Source organism: Podarcis filfolensis, assembly GCF_964270895.1.
Source record: "Podarcis filfolensis genome assembly, chromosome: 3".
Lineage (NCBI taxonomy): Eukaryota > Metazoa > Chordata > Lepidosauria > Squamata > Lacertidae > Podarcis > Podarcis filfolensis.
Genome location: NC_139606.1, coordinates 10,592,332 through 10,609,804, shown reverse-complemented (window position 1 = coordinate 10,609,804; position 17,473 = coordinate 10,592,332). Strand labels below are relative to the sequence as shown.

At 43.4% G+C, this 17,473-nt stretch overlaps 3 protein-coding genes across 7 annotated transcripts in view; all 3 read left to right on the top strand.

Annotated features, from left to right (window-relative positions):
- LOC310759460 (kazal-type serine protease inhibitor domain-containing protein 1-like) overlaps positions 1-4,448 on the top strand; it is an 11,769-nt gene extending 7,321 nt beyond the window's left edge. The window contains exons 2-5 of one of the 2 annotated variants that reach the window (XM_083606739.1): positions 867-1,027; positions 1,475-1,619; positions 2,910-3,467; positions 3,752-4,448. In XM_083606739.1, the coding sequence (XP_083462865.1) occupies positions 867-1,027; positions 1,475-1,619; positions 2,910-3,040 (437 nt within the window). In that variant the 3' untranslated portion in view covers positions 3,041-3,467; positions 3,752-4,448. Of the gene's footprint in view, positions 1-866; positions 1,042-1,474; positions 1,620-2,909; positions 3,468-3,751 lie in introns of those variants that run through there. The other variant, XM_083606740.1, reaches the window with a different exon arrangement.
- FERMT1 (FERM domain containing kindlin 1) overlaps positions 1-17,473 on the top strand; it is a 637,654-nt gene that overhangs the window by 411,034 nt on the left and 209,147 nt on the right. The window lies entirely within an intron of this gene.
- Positions 6,792-17,473, top strand: part of RANBP17 (RAN binding protein 17) — a 182,175-nt gene continuing 171,493 nt past the window's right edge. The window contains exons 1-4 of one of the 4 annotated variants that reach the window (XM_083606421.1): positions 6,792-7,108; positions 12,249-12,395; positions 14,127-14,217; positions 17,230-17,396. In XM_083606421.1, the coding sequence (XP_083462547.1) occupies positions 7,091-7,108; positions 12,249-12,395; positions 14,127-14,217; positions 17,230-17,396 (423 nt within the window). In that variant the 5' untranslated portion in view covers positions 6,792-7,090. Of the gene's footprint in view, positions 7,109-10,606; positions 10,676-12,245; positions 12,396-14,126; positions 14,218-17,229; positions 17,397-17,473 lie in introns of those variants that run through there. The other 3 variants (XM_083606422.1, XM_083606420.1, XM_083606419.1) reach the window with 3 other exon arrangements.

The following is a 17,473-nucleotide window of genomic DNA, read 5'->3' as shown; positions in this document are numbered from 1 at the left end:
TCACGGTCAGAGATGACACAGTCTACAAACAACACAGCTGCAAACCCTGGTCTGGAAAAACAAAACAAAACACTGATACAGTTCCCAAAACATTGTTGTTGTTTAGTCGTGTCCAACTCTTCGTGACCCCATGGACCAGAGCACGCCAGGCACTCCTGTCTTCCACTGCCTCCCACAGTTTGGTCAAACTCATGTTAGTAGCTTTGAGAACACTGTCCAACCATCTCATCCTCTGTCATCCCCTTCTCCTTGTGCCCTTCATCTTTCCCAACATCAGGGTCTTTTCCAGGGAGTCTTCTCTTCTCATGAGGTGGCCAAAGTATTGGAGCCTCAGCTTCAGGATCTGTCCTTCCAGTGAGCGCTCAGGGCTGATTTCCTTCAGAATGGATAGGTTTGATCTTCTTGCAGTCCATGGGACTCTCAAGAATCTCCTCCAGCACCATAATTCAAAAGCATCCCAAAACATGCACACAGGCAATTTTATGGCTGATGACACTTTCTCCCCTCCTTCCTTTCACTCTTGGGACATGCTCACATGGAGATTTATCTAACCCTCTATGAAAAACAGCAAAGCTTTGTGACTTCACTAATGGGTTGTCAGGAGCTGCCAACCGTTGGGGGTTATTGGGTGCATTGAGTGAGTGCTGTGGGTGCCAGTCACAAATTGGCTGCTGTAGGGTGGTGGCATAACACACAATGCTTGTAAGAAAACCTCTTTGAGTTGTTTGTTTGTTACAATCAAGCAGTGTATAAATTTTATGAAACAAGTAAATAAGCTAAACAAATGAATAGAATTAGTCTGTGTTGTGAAAGCTGTTTAATGTGACTCTTGAGCATGATGATCCTCTCACTCGTGTCTCTTCCAGCTCCTGTTATTTCTTTACCACCTCGAGACACCCAGAATTTCACAGGGAATGACGTCATCTTCGGTTGTGAGGTATCTGCATATCCCATGCCGCACCTTGAGTGGAAGAAGAAAGGAAATAAGATGTTTCTGCCAGGAGATGATGCTCATATTTCAATACAGGTATACATTTTAAAGTAGGTAAGGCGATATAATTACCTTTTCTTTGTGGTAAACTTAGCAGGAGACACAGACCACTCCCTACAACAAAATGGTGGCTGAAGAAGACATCTAGAATTCCTCACCTTTCAAGGCTGGGAAAAGAAAACCGAGGATTGGTTTGGGAGCAGTGATTTTTAACTTGTTCATAAATGACTTGGAGTTTGGGATGAGCAAATTGTTCAGGCTGGTTTTAAAAAAGCAAACCAACAACTTGCTTGTCCTCCTGCCATGTTGAGGAACATTGCAAAAGTAGTTGCTCCATACATGACTGTAGAACATATATAACGTTGCAATCAAAATCTCAATGAAGTACATTTCACTGACGTCAGTGGAGTATACATGGTGAAGACGTCATCCTATTTATTATTTGACCTTCATTTATTTGCTATTTGGCTTTCATTTTCTCAGGCAAGAGGGGGACCTCGGAAGAACAGTGTGTCTGGATGGTTACAAATTCAAGGGATCAAGAAATCAGATGAAGGTGTCTACATATGCCAAACAAAAAACAAATACGGGTTTGCCTATTCATCTGCAAGGCTGAAAGTTATTGATGGTAAATCACTGTATTATTATTATTATTAGTCCTTTTTCCATGACAGGGGACTCAGGGTGGTTTACAGATAAAAATAAGAAAAACTAAAAACATAGGAAAAAAAATAATTAAGAAAAAAATTAACATTGATAGAAATGTATATCTATTAATAATATAACCAGCACGGCGCCAGCCCTTTTATTAAAAACAATCAGTTCCCAAAAAGCCTGCTGGCGGAAGGACACAAAAAGATCAAGCTTTCGGTGGTGGTTGCCTGATTCTGCTAATAGTAACCTAAATTGTTCATTTCAAACCAGTATGTTTTAGATAGGGAATCTATGTTTCAGCATAGCTGTCAACTTACAGATTTGAAAATAAGGGACCAGCAGCCAAAATAAGGGACCTGCAGCCTCACCTGTTCCAGGCACTCCAGTCTTCCTGTCCTCCTACAGTCTGGTCAAACTCATGCTGGTAGCTTCGAGAACACTATCCAACCAACTTTGTAACCAGAGGTTCAACTGAATAGAATCTGAATCTCATGCACCACAAGGCCTATGCAGCCTCAACTTAAGATGGCTCCCTGGCCTGGCTTTGCACTCCAAAGTTTGCAGCAGCATGTGCAACAAAATGGCGTCCAGCATTCAAAAACCTCCTCAGCTTGCATTAACTAGCCACATACAAGGCATGCAAGCTCCACCCCCCAGTCGTTCTTAGACTTCTTATTGGGTGAGCAACACAGCCAAGCAACACAGTTGGAGCCTCCCTCCTCCCTGGCCGGCAGGGACGGAGGGAGAGGAGCTGCTTCCTTTGAAATTTAAGGGACATCATTTAAGGGACATCTATCAATAAGGGACAGCAGCGGGACATGGCGCTGGAATAAGGGTCTGTCCCTTCAAATAAGGGACACTTGACAGCTATGTGTTTCAGTGGACATAATGGCTTTTTGTAACCTTTGGTCAGTGGCATGAAATTAAGAAGTGGCGCTTCGCCGCAGGATTTGGCAGCGCGACATTTGAAAACTGAACTCATATTTTAATGTAGTTGATGTCTTTCCACTGCTTGATTAACTTACAATATTTTTGTTTGATGCGCAATTTCCCCTCTCCCATTTCCCCCCTCTCCTAGACTGGCACCTGCTCTCCAAAGTCTGAGGCACAGTCAGTCTGTTTCCCAGTCCTGCCACCTGCACTGAACCTGCCCAGGAATGAAACTGGGCCCTCCTGCAGGCGAAAGAGGGCCCTATCCACTAACCTATGGCCACTCCCCAATCACAAGCTTAATTGTTAACACTATATGTGCCTTTTTCTGCAGACACATCATTAACTTTCCAGAATATTCCTGGCAGCTGGAGCACAAGCGATGGCACAGATTATGGAGACGATTTTGATTCTGCTGAAGACGAGGAAGAGGCAGAATATGCATCTGGAGACTATGAAAAATGAAGCAAGTTTGGGTTGTGTAAGGGGTTGTTATATGCTGATGCTTTCAAGTTCCTCTGTTTCGCTTGTGTGATTTGCACTGTCCTGAAACCTCATATTATCACAATATTCAGAATCCTGCACACTGAGAAAAACCATAGTGGCAAAATATATAAATGTTGCACTTATCAAGATCCCTCTACAATTCCTTGTGTGAGATATAGCTCTCTGTCATACAGCTGTAGGGCAGGAAAGTAACATGAGGACTTCACAGTCACAGTAAGTTTTTGAAGACCGACGCCACCACATGATTGCTGTCCAGAGTGCAACAAGAGTGGGACAAAAATAACCTGTTAAAAAGTTACAGGATTTCAGCAGGAAGTTACACTGATTGGAAGTGCAGTAGTGTGACCATCCCAAAACATTTTCACTGCCCTGATCAGTGGTAAAGGTAAAGGTAAAGGACCCCTGACCATTAGGTCCAGTCATGACCGACTCTGGGGTTGCGGCGCTCATCTCGCTTTACTGGCCAAGGGAGCCGGCGTACAGCTTCCAGGTCATGTGGCCAGCATGACTAAGCCGCTTCTGGCGAACCAGAGCAGTGCACGGAAACGCCGTTTACCTTCCCGCCAGAGCGGTACCTATTTATCTACTTGCACTTTGACATGTTTTTGAACTGCTAGGTTGGCAGGAGCAGGGACTGAGCAACGGGAGCTCACCCCGTCATGGGGATAGTTGCATATTATTTAGTCCCCATGCAAAAGGGAAGAAAACCCTTTCCAAACCCAGTGGTACCAGTTGATTCAGAATTGCTGCCATTTTTATAAAGCAGTGACATGCTGCAGGGGTGAAAGGCAATACTCTTCAAGCTTTTTTTTCTGTCGGAGAAGCTGAAATATTCTGGGAATTCTCATTATATGCTGAAGGCCTGTAAATTGGCATTGTTAAAACTAGAATACCACATCTTTGTGGCATGGAAGTTAATCAAGCAAAGTGGTCCCGTTGCAAGTGAATTTTGCTATGGTTTCAACAACAATTTTCCATGTCTGAAGCATTCGTGTTTCATCTATCACAGTATGGATTTATTTCAAGGTCAGCTTCACATAAATAATTCAATCTAACATTTTAGGGTAATCTGCAGCACAAAACATTTGCCAAACTACAGATTGCTTATTTGCAAATAAATGTATTTAAGTCTAAGGACAACAATTAAATATTCATAAGCACATAATATATAAGGCAATACTGGTGATAAGTTCCTCTTTTTATACTCTAAGGACATCTCAGATCCATTATAAGGGTAAACCTCCTTTGGAGGTGTGAAGTTTTAGCTCACAAGCCTTTTGAATGCTGGAAAGTAGGACCTGGTCATACTAAAGCTGGTGACAAAATATCACAATTAGCACAATTAAATCCTCCTTTTACTTCCAAACGACTCCAATTGTTCTGAGCCTATCTAGGAGCAAGAGAAATCACTAGTTTGCCAGCAGGTTGACTCAGGAATTTCACCCCTCCAGTTTATCTCAGAAGCTGGCTGCCCAACTCTAGTGCACTTTCCCCTCCCTTTCTTTCAGGATTAAAAGAGCACATTTGCTTGCTTGTTTTGGCATTAGAATGAAACATGCCCTTTGGAGGCCTAGTTCTCACAGAAAGCACTAAAAAGAGGCAGGCAGGTAAAAACTTTCACAAATGCACTTTTCCCAGCAGTTTTGCAAATCTCTCAAAAAGGTTATCCACATTTCTATGTTCCCACCTGATTCTAAAACTGCAAGCAATATCTGGTGTGAGTCTCTTGGACAATTGTTGTTCAGTACTTCCAGAGCAGCCCTCAGGCAGAGGCTCAAAGGTCTCAGTTTCTGCAAATCCCCTTCTCACTAACCATGTTCGGGCATTTGTTAATTGTAGCCTGGAGAGGCCATGGGGCCTGTCCCTTCTACATCTTCCTGCCTTGAGCCGTGAGATCTCAGGGAGATTGAATGGCCGTTTGCCTGGCTGCAGTTTCAGTCCGCCCCACAACCAGGATCGCTGACTGTAGATACAATAAATGAGCTGTGATGGTTAAATCAGCGCCAGGGATGTTCCGCTCCAGACTTCTGGTGGAAGAAAACTTTGGAGTGAATGTTCTTTCATGCCAAATAAATAAATAAAAATCAAATCTATATAGTGGGGGGAACCCGGCACAGAGACAACTAAATGTCAGGGAGAAGAATTCGAGTCTGGCTTCCTCCTAAGGAGTGGTTGTGCCAATTTGACTATTAATGTTCTAAGCCCACCACTAAGCCCAGACACTAGGCTATCTCACACATATTCCATATTCTCCCAAACTGAGCATTACTTAAGCCAGTGTGATGTTGCGGTTAGTCTAGGACCAGGAATCTGGAATTTTTCGGATACGCCTGTGCACATCCGCATGAATTTGAAATTCTGTCTGTGCTCGGCTACCCGGAGCTTAAATACATGACCTTCCACACAACCTTCCACACACATGTATTTGGAGAGGTTCCCTAACTTGGCAGAAAGAGAAAGGACCTGAAATACAGGACAAAACTGTTATCCATCTGCATTTTACATTGAAATATGGGACAATCCTGTATTATACAGGACAGGTGACAACAGCGCCAGATTGAACCCTATGGAGGGTCCTTAGGGCCTAGGCAGTCGCAATCTCAGAGGGCCCCTTGCAAAATTATCTCCTAATATATTTTTGATTTTACCAGCCAAACAAAATCAATATTATTTTGACCCCCAAAAGGCCCGTAGGTCGGCACCTATTCTGCCTGTTTGGCAACCCCCAACCCTAGATCCCTAGGGTCCAGAGACCTTGTTATGAAAGCGTGCCTTTCGCACACATATCATAGGGGCCAGGGCCGTATTTAGGTTTGATGAGGCCCTAAGCCAGGGGTAGGCAACCTAAGGCCCGTGGGCTAAATGTGGCCCAATTGCCTTCTCAATCGGCCTGCAGACGGTTTGGGAATCAGCATGTTTTTACATGAGTAGGATGTATGCTTTTATTTCAAATGCATCTCTGGGTTATTTGTGGGGCATAGGAATTCGTTCATATTTTTTTTTTCCAAAATATAGTCCGGCCAACCACAAGGTCTGAGAGACGGTGGACAAAGGTTGCTGATCCCTGCCCGAGGCTACTGAAGGTATATGCCCAGCTGTCCTTTGTCAACAACAAATTGTCACTATTTTTTTCTGTTGAATACAGTGATACCTTGGGTTAAGTACATCATTCGTTCTGGAGGTCCATTCTTAACCTGAAACTGTTCTGAACCTGAAGCAGCACTTTAGCTAATGGGGCCTCCCGCTGCCGCTGCGCCACTGCCGCACAATTTCTGTTCTCATCCTGAAGCAAAGTTCTTAACCTGAGGTACTATTTCTGGGTTAGCAGAGTCTGTAACCTGAAGCATCTGTAACCCAAGGTACCACTGTATATGCTTATGTGGTAATTGATGGACCTAATAGGCATCTAAAGCCATTTGCACATAACAAATAGGAGCCTACACAACACAAAACACTGCTGCTGGTTTTATTTTATTTCTTTATCTTACATTTTGGAAATGTACATCCATTTTTTCCCCCCTTTACATTTTTGGGGGCCCCCAAGAGAGTGGAGCCCTGCTATAGCTTGTTTAGCTTATATGTAAATCCACACTGATAGGGGTCAACTCCTAGGGGGTCTCCCCCCCCCATAAAAAAAATATTTGAAGGGGCTGCCTCACCCCGCCCCCAAGTTGATGGACACCGCCATTCAAATAGCGCGCGCGCGCCGTGACACGTGACCAGTCCTGTGGGCGGGGCCTAACCTGCCCGCCTGTCATTCCGTTCAGGTCGGCGCCCTTGACACGCGTCGAGTTCAAACGAGGCCAGATAAGGGGAGGGGATTTAAAACACGCGCGGAAAGACTTCAGAGGGCGGCGAGGGGCCTGGTCTCTCTCCTCCCCTCCGCGGTGCTCCCCTCAACCCCTTCCCCGCCGCCGCCTCCTCTCGCTCCGCCTCCTCCCGCCGGGCCTGCCCTCTCCTCCTCCGGCCCGGGCTGCTCTCGGCGTCGCCCTCCCGCCCCGCTGGAAGATGGCGCTGAGCGGCCAGGTCAGTGGGAGCCCAGGGCGGCGGCGGCGGCGGCGTCGAACCCGGAGCCTGACCGTTGCGTGGCGGGGAGATGGCTCGTCCCCACGGGGAGCGGGGGGGGGGGCGGGTAGGCCGCCGGCCGAGCGGGGCGGCAACGCAGCCCCCGGGGGGAAGGGGTGGGGGGCGGGAGGGAGGGAGAGGAAGGCAGCCCCACCGCCGCACGTCCGTTTGGGGATGCTGCGAGGAGGAGATGCCGAGGGGGGGAGGTTGCGGGGATCGTGTGGGGCGGGGAAAGGTAAGGGGGGAAAGGATGTCCTGACAGGATTTATATATATATAAAAAAAAAAAAATTCCTTCCAGTAGCACCTTAAAGACCAACTAAGTTAGTTCTTGGTATGAGCTTTCGTGTGCATGCACACTTCTTCAGATACACACAATTCTTCAGATCTGTAACAGGATTTATATATGTATTTATATATATATTTATGTATTTATATATATATTTATATATATATGTACACACACATGCCTTTCAAGACAGAGGGATGTCAACAATATATATCTATATATCTATATATATCTATATATAACTGTAGTTACAGGTAGGTAGCCGTGTTGGTCTGCCCTAGTTGAAACAAAATCAAAAAAATTCCTTCCAGCAGCACCTTAGAGACCAACTAAGTTTGTTACTGGTTATGAGCTTTTGTGTGCACCTGAAGAAGGGTGCATGCACACGAAAGCTCACACCAATAACAAACTTAGTTGGTCTCTAAGGCGCTATTGGAAGGATTTTGTTCGTTTGTTTTATATATAAGTTACAGATAGGTAGCCGTGTTGGTCTGCCATAGTCAAAACAAAAAAAATTTTTTTCCTTCCAGTAGCACCTTAAAGACCAACTAAGTTAGTTCTTGGTATGAGCTTTCGTGTGCATGCACACTTCTTCAGATACACTGAAACAGAAGTTGCCAGATCCTTCTATATAGTGAGAAGGTGGGGAGGGGTATTACTCAGAAGGGTGGTGGGAATGGGTGATTGGCAGATAGCTGTGATGAGCCTGTTGACGACTCTTAACGATTGCAATAGGTCTTACAGGAAAAAGCAAGGGGTGAGAAGGTGAAAGATGGCTTTGTCATGTATAATGAGATAAGAATCCAATGTCTTTGTTCAGACCAGGTCTCTCCATGGTTTTAAGTTTGGAAATGAGTTGCAATTCAGCAGCTTCTCTTTCCAGTCTATTTCTGAAATTCCTTTGTAGTAATACAGCTACTTTGAGATCTTGTATAGAATGTCCTGGGAGATTGAAGTGTTCTCCTACTGGTTTCTCTGTCTTGTGATTCTTGATGTCCGATTTATGTCCGTTTATTCTTTGGCGTAAGGTTTGGCCTGTTTGTCCAATATAGAGAGCTGAAGGACACTGTTGGCATTTGATGGCATATACAATGTTAGACGATGTTTCAGTGTATCTGAAGAAGTGTGCATGCACACGAAAGCTCATACCAAGAACTAACTTAGTTGGTCTTTAAGGTGCTACTGGAAGGAAATTTTTTTGTTTTGTTTTGACTATGGCAGACCAACACGGCTACCCATCTGTAACTGTAGTTACAGGTAGGTAGCCGTGTTGGTCTGCCCTAGTTGAAACAAAATCAAAAAAATTCCTTCCAGCAGCACCTTAGAGACCAACTAAGTTTGTTACTGGTTATGAGCTTTTGTGTGCACCTGAAGAAGGGTGCATGCACACGAAAGCTCACACCAATAACAAACTTAGTTGGTCTCTAAGGCGCTATTGGAAGGAATTTTTTTGTTTGTTTTATATATAAGTGTGTGTCTTGCAAAGTTACATGTGCGTTTGTGCAACTGTTTCTGTGTGCCATGAAAGACACAGGTGCGTGTATGTGTAATTATTTGTGTGTGTCTTGAAAGACACCTATGTGTTTGTGTATAACTTGTGTGTGCCTTGAAAGACACATGTGTGTTTGGATATAACTCTTTCTTTGTGCCATGTATGCATGTATAACTCTGTGTGTGTGTGTGCATGTTTGCATGTACAGTGGTACCTCGGGTTAAGTACTTAATTCGTTCTGGAGGTCCGTACTTAACCTGAAACTGTTCTTAACCTGAAGCACCACTTTAGCTAATGGGGCCTCCTGCTGCTGCTGCGCTGCCGGAGCACGATTTCTGCTCTCATCCTGAAGCAAAGTTCTTAACCTGAAGCAATATTTCTGGGTTAACGGAGTCTGTAACCTGAAGCGTATGTAACCTGAAGTGTATGTAACCCAAGGTACCACTGTATAACTATTTGTATGTGTTAGGAAAGACACAAACGTGTATGCATGCATGCACGCAGAGAGCATGTGGCACCAAACTTGCAAAGTTATGCTATCTTCTTTATCCAGATCAAATTTAATATACAAGTCCACCCCCACCTTTTTATATATTCTATTTCAAGCAGCAAACAAAACATTTATTTCTCAAAACTGAATTTCGAATTACACATAACACCAGTGTATTTTAGTTACATAAGAACAATTGTTGCCTTCATGGACAAATGTCCTCGTTTGACACCCCTAGATAATTGTTTGGTTTGGTCTTTCTTTTCTCTGTTTCTGATACTCTGTTACAGCTGTTTTTCTTGTTTTATATCCATTGGAAAAAAATAAACAAACTCCCACCAGATTATCTCATACAACTTTAAGTCATGTCTGAAATCTATTCACCACACATTGGGATTATCTGCGTAAAGCACTAAAGCCAAGCTCGACATCAGTTTTAAACCTTTAAATCTCTAAAAAGTCTGGGTCTGGGGTATTTTAGGGAATGTATTTTCCTGCGTTATCTCACCCCTGAGAAGTGAGATAAGTGATTGTGAATTCCATTGTCAAGGGTGGCTTGATTGGCATCTACTGGTGGTGACTCCTTTTTTGTAGAAAAGGGAAGTTTGCCTAATCTCCATGCTTGACTCTTGGGCAAAGCAAGAGGGAAGTGGGTGAATCCTCAGTGAAATAATAGCCCAATCCAGAGCCCTGACAGTTTTTGGGAAGTGTGTATGTGTAGGGTGGTGGTATGCCTGCCCTAGACTTCCCTTGTTGGGGGAATAGGTAGGCTTTAGATCCTGTTGATATGACGCTTCTCTGAATATGTCTGAAGAGTGAGGTCTGCAATATCAGCTGCCCTTAGAAGAGCAGTTAATGCTCCATTTGCTGGAGCTTTTGAACTCTGGTTGTGTACTTCTGATATCATCTCCTGGCTGGCTTTAATTATTTGATCGGTATTGTTTTTATTGAATCTGTTGTTTGAATTTTGCCCCTATGCTACCTTGGATTGAAAGGTGGCTTACAAATACTTGTGATGATTTCTTTCTGTCCATTAGAGGTACGAGGTACATAACACGACTTGAAGTTTGTATTTGCATCATGACTGCACTCATGCAAACAATGAGGGGACATATTGGGGCCTATAGTTAATGCACATCTGAGTTTGCGGAAGGTAGAGAAAAAGTTGGTGAAACACCCTTTTGGCTGGTGACCAAGAATACCTATGCCAGTCCTTGCCATTTGGGAACAGAAAAGAAAAATATTTGATATCTATTGGGTAAAAATTCAATTGTTTATTTCAGTTATAGGACATATTTACATATTCAACAAAATCCCAATTATTTACTCACTTCTGCTTAAGACAAGGGTAGACAACCTGTTGCCCTTCAGATGTTGTTGGCTTACAACGACTATTATCTGTGATCATGAATGGGGTTTATGGGAACTGGAATCTAGTAACATCTGGAGGTCCATATCTTTCTCATCCCTGCCCTAGAATATAAAATGGACATGCTGGACCAGAACATGAGCCAGTCTAGCTAGCCAAGTACCCCTTAAACCTTACAAGTAGGTAAGAAGGTGAAGGTATCATTCCTTTCAGCATGGAGGTTCTGTTTAGCTATCATGGCCAATAGATGCTAATAGACATCCCAGAAGGAGACGTCTAACTCCCTGTGAAAACAATATGTTGTTGGGGTAGAGAAGGGGCAGTGTTAAGCACTTTGTATTTTTATGTACTTTGATAATCATCCAATAATTGTCCTTCATATGAAGTTGCTATTACTAGGGTAATGACTGCACCTTGACATGCACCTTGATTCTTCCTTTGATTAGGAAGGATATCCCACAACTCACAAGTGGTGAGTGGGAAATAAATGGTAAAGACCAAAAGCAGCACTGAAAATATTGATTATTACTGTTAACTTTGCCTGCTTTCTTGTTTGTTAAGCGCAAGAAAAAATATTGCTGATTTGGATGCTCAAGGAAATTTAATTGCTTGTGCATGATCTTCCATTTTGGAACTGACAAATAATCCCCGTTTCCTTTGCACATATGCTACTTCAGTGCTAGGATATTTTTCTTGGGTGATAAATGAACAAATTACTTTTGAGCTGTGAGTGGAGGAATTGGATGAGCATCCGCTGTGTCCTTCCTCCCTACCCCTTGGCAATGGCTTAGGGATACTTCATTATTTAAACACACAGGGTTGTACTTACAATGCATGTGCATTTAACCAATGTGATTTCAAGTTTATGCACTTGGCAAGGTGGGAGGGTGGGCAGTAGGCTGGGAGGAAAACATAGGCAATTCCACCTGCAATTGCACTTGCATTTGGAGGTGCGGTTAGAGTCTGTGTGTGACCTTAGGGTTAGGGTTAGGGTGAGTATTACAGGCCATTTTCCAGTTTTAAAATGGTTTTTTTGACTACATACGATTGTGGTTTTATGTGCTGTCTCTGGAACATAACCCAAACGAAATATGTGATTTGACTGTACCATATTTTCTCAAGTCTAATGCGCCATCAAATCTATCATGCACCTCAATTTTCAGAACCTTGAAACCAAAAAAAGTATTTGACGGTGAATGTAAATGTGCCATCGAATCTAATGCGTACCTTAATTTTCGCAACGTAATTTGGCCAAAAAAGGGTGAGCATTAGATTCGAGTAAATATGGTAGTGATACTCAGGAAAGACCCATTGAGGTAAATGGTATTAAGGTAGTTATGAATATGACTTACTTGGATACAGCCCATTCTGACTTTCATATTCTATATCAATGTGCATGAATAAATAGTACTGTGAGGATATTAATGGAGGGCAATTCATGTCTGATTTTTACCCCCAGCAGAGTCTGGCAGAGCTAGAAGTTCTTTGTAAACAGCTCTACGAGGGGACAGACTTAGCACAGCGAATACAAGCAGAAAAGGTGCTACTGGAGCTTATTAATAGTCCTGAATGTCTTAGCCAATGCCAGCTTTTACTGGAACAAGGAACAGTAAGTGCTTTAAACTTTATTATCTAAATACACATTCATTAAATGCCTATCCTTTCTCTGCTTTTCATAAACAGTAGTGTGAGATTTGAAAGTAGTGATAATGAACTTTTGTAGATTAAAAGGAGATTCCCTCCAACCCCAATGAAAATAAGTTGGCTGCAACGTAATCATTGGAGGTGCTTTTTCTTCTGCTTGTTTTGATTTTCAAATGATCCCCCCCACCCCAAGTTATGGATAAGGTTTGTACAAGCATTAATACTTTAGAAGAACATAGCAAATATGTCATATTTATGCATAAGCTAGGAGTTAATCAGGCTTACCATTCCACATGATAATGGCTTGGTTTACACGAATGAAATACCATATTTTTCGCCCTATAGGACGCACTTTTCCCCCTCCAAAAATGAAGGGGAAATGTGTGTGCGTCCTATGGGGCGAATGCAGGCTTCAGGAGGCTCTCCGCAAGCCTTGGGAGCCCGCAGAAGTTCCCGTCGGGCTCCCTAGGTTTGCGGATAGCAGCCTGCATCTCGAAGCCTGGGGCTCGCTGCACAGCGTGCCCCGGGCTTCGGTTCCCTGACCTGGTTTGGAGGCTGGCGGTGGGGAGAAGCACGCTTCTCCCTGCCGCCAGCCCCACAAGCTCGGGGGACAGCGGGGAGGCGGAACGCCGCCATCCCGCTGTCCCCCGACCTGGTTTGGGCTTCAGGCAGATATCCGCAAGGCGTGGGAGCCCGGCGGGAAGTCGCGCCGGTCTCCCAAGGCTTGCGGAGAGCTGCCTGTTCTGGGGGCTGGGGTCGGGGGAAGCTCGGGCTTCCCCCGCCCCAGCCCCGCGCCTGGGGGGGAAATAATTGTTTTTTTCTTTATCCCCCCCCAAAAAAAAACTAGGTGTGTCCTATGGGCCGGTGCTCCCTATGGGGCGAAAAATACGGTATTAGCTCCCTTGGGTAAAATGGTGAAATCATTCTAGACTATTCAAGTTTATCAGTCTAAAGCTATGATCTGACAGATCAAATCTATGTATTCAGGTTGAGCATCTCTCTTCCTGCTTACGGACAGGGAAAGAGTCCCCTTAACTTATAGAGCTCAGAGGCAGAAGGGGCCACATTTATGCAGTATGAAGTCTGCAGTAGGGTCTGAGAGTTTGGACTCAATGTCCTTCAGCCACAGGCAACTTGGTCAGTGATGAGGGATGGTGGGAACTGTAGCCCAAACCATCTGGAGGGTACTGGGTTGTTGTTGGCAGCCATTTGTCTTGAGAGACAATGGAGTGCATCTCCTGGGATGAAGTCAAATTGCTGTGTTAGCAGCACTGAAGTGACCTCCTTGGGGTGCAAGCCTGGGCAATGTATATGGAGGTCCTGGGCTGCCCAGATGACAAACTCCTCTCTTGGCCTCGCTGATGTTCTGAGAGAGCCGTGATTTAAAAGGAGGGACTGTAGGGTCTATGAAGGTCTGACCCTGTGTATATTTTACAGGCATATCCTTGAAAATAATAAAATAGCTGTTAGATAAATACAGTATGTGTCTTAATCCCATGTGCTTACATAGTAAATCTCAGGACTGAGCTGTAAATTGTATCAAAATGCACACATCCAAGTAAGTAGAGCAAATTTGTGACAGCAAGGTTTTAGGAGATGTATTTCTTGTTACAAGATTATATTTTTGGATGCTATCTAAGGATTTTTTAAATGAATAGTTATTACTGCCACCTGAATTGTGTGCATTTTTCTCTAGACCTCTTATGCACAACTGTTAGCAGCAACATGCCTCTCAAAACTTGTGTGCAAAACACCTCCTTTACCTGTTCAGCAAAGGATGGACATCAGTAAGTATTGTTTATTCCTTTCAGTATTGCAGTAGGGTATTTTGTGAGTGTAAAATTCAAATTTCAAATTGCCCTAGTAGTTAGTCAAAGAGTTTAAGATTGCCAGTCAGAATGATTTTAGGTGTTCTTCGTTTATAGCTGCTATATACTTTATCATTCTTTGAAAAACTGTTGATGTTTCTAACTTAATCTAAAAATCAGATTAAGATGCGATCCGGAATTTGTCTTGTCCTTTATTTTTTATGGGACAAAATGTGTAAACATGTGGGTGTGTTTGTATTGCATGAATTAAAAAGCCTAAGAAATTGATCAGGAGCCTAGGTACCGTATTTTTCGCCCTATAGGACGCACTTTTTCCCCTCCAAAAATGAAGGGGAAATGTGTGTGCGTCCTATGGGGCGAATGCAGGCTTTCGCTGAAGCCTGGAGGGCACCGACCCCTCTCGCTCTCCAGGCTTCGCAGACCTCTCCGCAAGCAGCGGGAGCGCTCCCGCTGCTTGCGGAGAGTTGCCAGCATGCCGAAGCCTGCGCGCGCTGAGATCAGCGCGCCCAGGCTTCGCGGACCTCTCAGCAAGCAGCGGGAGCCAGCGCTGGGCTCCCACGGCTTGCAGAGAGCTGCCTGTTTGGGGGCTGGAGTCAGGGGAAGCTCGGGCCTCCCCCGCCCCAGCCCCGCGCCTGGGGAAAAAATGTTTTTCCCCTTTATTTCCCCCCCAAAAACTAGGTGCGCCTTATGGGACGGTGCGTCCTATAGGGCGAAAAATACGGTACATGTATGTCCTTGTTGTAAATGCATTTATTTTAAACTGTCCCATTGCTTTCAGTAGTCCTGAACTCAAATACTTTTAGGTCTACTCCCTTAACTAGGTTTGATCTGTCAAACAAATGCAGCAGCAGGCATCTTCTTCACCTGCTTTATAACAAAAATAAAAAATAAATATGAATAGATGTGCTAACAAAAATTGGCTTCAGTTTCTCCGCATAAGATATATTTTTTATTTGGGTGTGGGCATAAGAGTACAAAATTCACAAATATCTGTGACTCTTTCGTAATTAATGTGGTACATGCGTGCTTGGGTATCTGTCCCTTAGTATAAAAGTCTTGTAAGACATGACCTTCAGTATTTATTGAAATGATCTAAAATATGGACTGTTAGTTTATCAGTTAATAACAAAGGAAAAGTATGTTTTATCTGGGGTATTTTGGAGAAGTCAGCTACATACTGAATTGTGCAGCAGCTCCATCAAAACCAGCCCATTTTGTGATTGAGGCTCTTGTTTAAGTCTAAGCTTAAGTCTCCTTCTTTAAGGAACCTATGTATGTGGGGTTAACATCAAATATTTGCTTAGCTCTTTAGTCTTCAATAATAAAGAGTTTTGCTAATAGTACTTGCCTGTAGTTCTAGTCCAGGGACTTAACATTTAAGGGAGACAAAGCCATATTTGGATCTTTATTCTGAGGCATGCTGTCATGAGCATGTTGCCTACTTGTATCAATGTCTTTCATCAGTACCACACCGACGTGCATTTATTCGTGCAAGGTTCAATGTCTTTCCATCGAACCTGCTGAACCACAGATTTTCCAAGGGTTTGGTGTCTCCGCTATGCGAGTGTGACGGGGAAACTGTTGAATCTCTTTCACATATAATGTTCAACTGTCCCCTACATAGCATAGCCAGGGCTAAATTCCTGGGTCCTGCTTTACTGCGCTTGGTTGGCAGGCCTGTTGAGTCACACGCCGCACTGCTTTTGCAGGATACAGATCCTTCTGTAACTCTGCAGGTGGCGAGATTTCTGAATGCGGTTATCTCACACTCAAAAACCACCAAACAACAACAACAACATCAAAACTAATCGGACTGTTATGATGAGAGTGCATGTCGGAGTTCGTCTTCAGTTTTCCTTTTCTGTGATCTGTCCCTTGGAGCTCTCCGGGCCCCAAGCTGTCACTTGGCTCTGCTCAATGACCCACCCTTGCATCGTGGTGTTCACCTTCTGTTGTCGGATATATCTGTTTTTATGTCTCTGTGTTTTTATGTTTGTACATATTTTATGGGCTAATAGCCGTAAATAAATTGTAATTGTAATCTACTTGTATCAATGAGCTGATTAAAATAAACAGAACATCTGGAGCTGATACTGTTGCTCAGCTAATTTCTTGTTTAATACAGAGACTTTTCAGACTCTCATCTTCACAGATTCTGAAATAATATCTCCAAGTAAACCTGGCACCAAGCTGGTTAGGGCTCATTGATAGGCAAGAGGCTTTAGACTAAATGGGGGAAAGTGAATACTTGTAATGGAGGAAGAAAAGATTTATTTATAGAATGTTGTAATGAAATAAGCCTTCTAAGAAATTAAAAAGCAAAATAGCACCCTGACGTAGCTGATCAGGTAGTCAACCAAAATAATAGGGCACATGGTGATTGATTCCAGTTGACAACTGGAAGCTCACAAGGTATGGCATACACAAGTTTCCTGCAGGGTCTTGTCTGCCAGGAAACACCAAACTGTTGTGGAATCTTTAGAGAACTAAAAGTGAGTCTGGTAAGCTGTTCCCATAACCTTGGTAGTTTTGATGAGCTATAGCAGAAATAGCCAATGTGCTTGTTCTGTAACACCCATTGGCCCTGTCCAGTATGGCCAGTGATTTGGGGTGATGGAATCTGTAATCCCAACAGAGACAGTCAGGCACTGTTTTGGCTATCCCTGAGCTTTGGTTTTGGCATGGAAGCACTATGCTTATGAACAGCACTGGACATTTTTCTTGTACATTCAGCTGACATGTTCGGCCTTCTCAAAAATACTATTTCTTGAGTAATTGTAATTTAATAATAGCACTAAAATACCTGCACTTGCCTTTGAAGCATTTAATTAGGAATATTACTATACAGTTTTCAAGATCTGGCCTTCTGAAGACTCAATCCGTGTATTTCACAATAACAATATAACTTAGAACAGCTTGATGTATTGAACATAAAATAATTTTGATTTAATTTTTGGTATTTCGGTACAGGAAACTACATATTAAACTATGTTGCATCTCGACCAAAACTGGCCCTTTTTGTGATCCAAGCTCTTGTTCAAGTAATTGCTAAGATCACAAAGTTGGGTTGGTTTGATGTTCAGAAAGACCAGCTCATCTTTAGAGACATCATTGCTGATGTTAAAAAGTTTTTGCAGGTAAGAGAAAGTGAACGTGACTGCTTGTTAAAAACATTTCTTTATTAAATATAGTAGTCGCATATTTTAAATGCCAT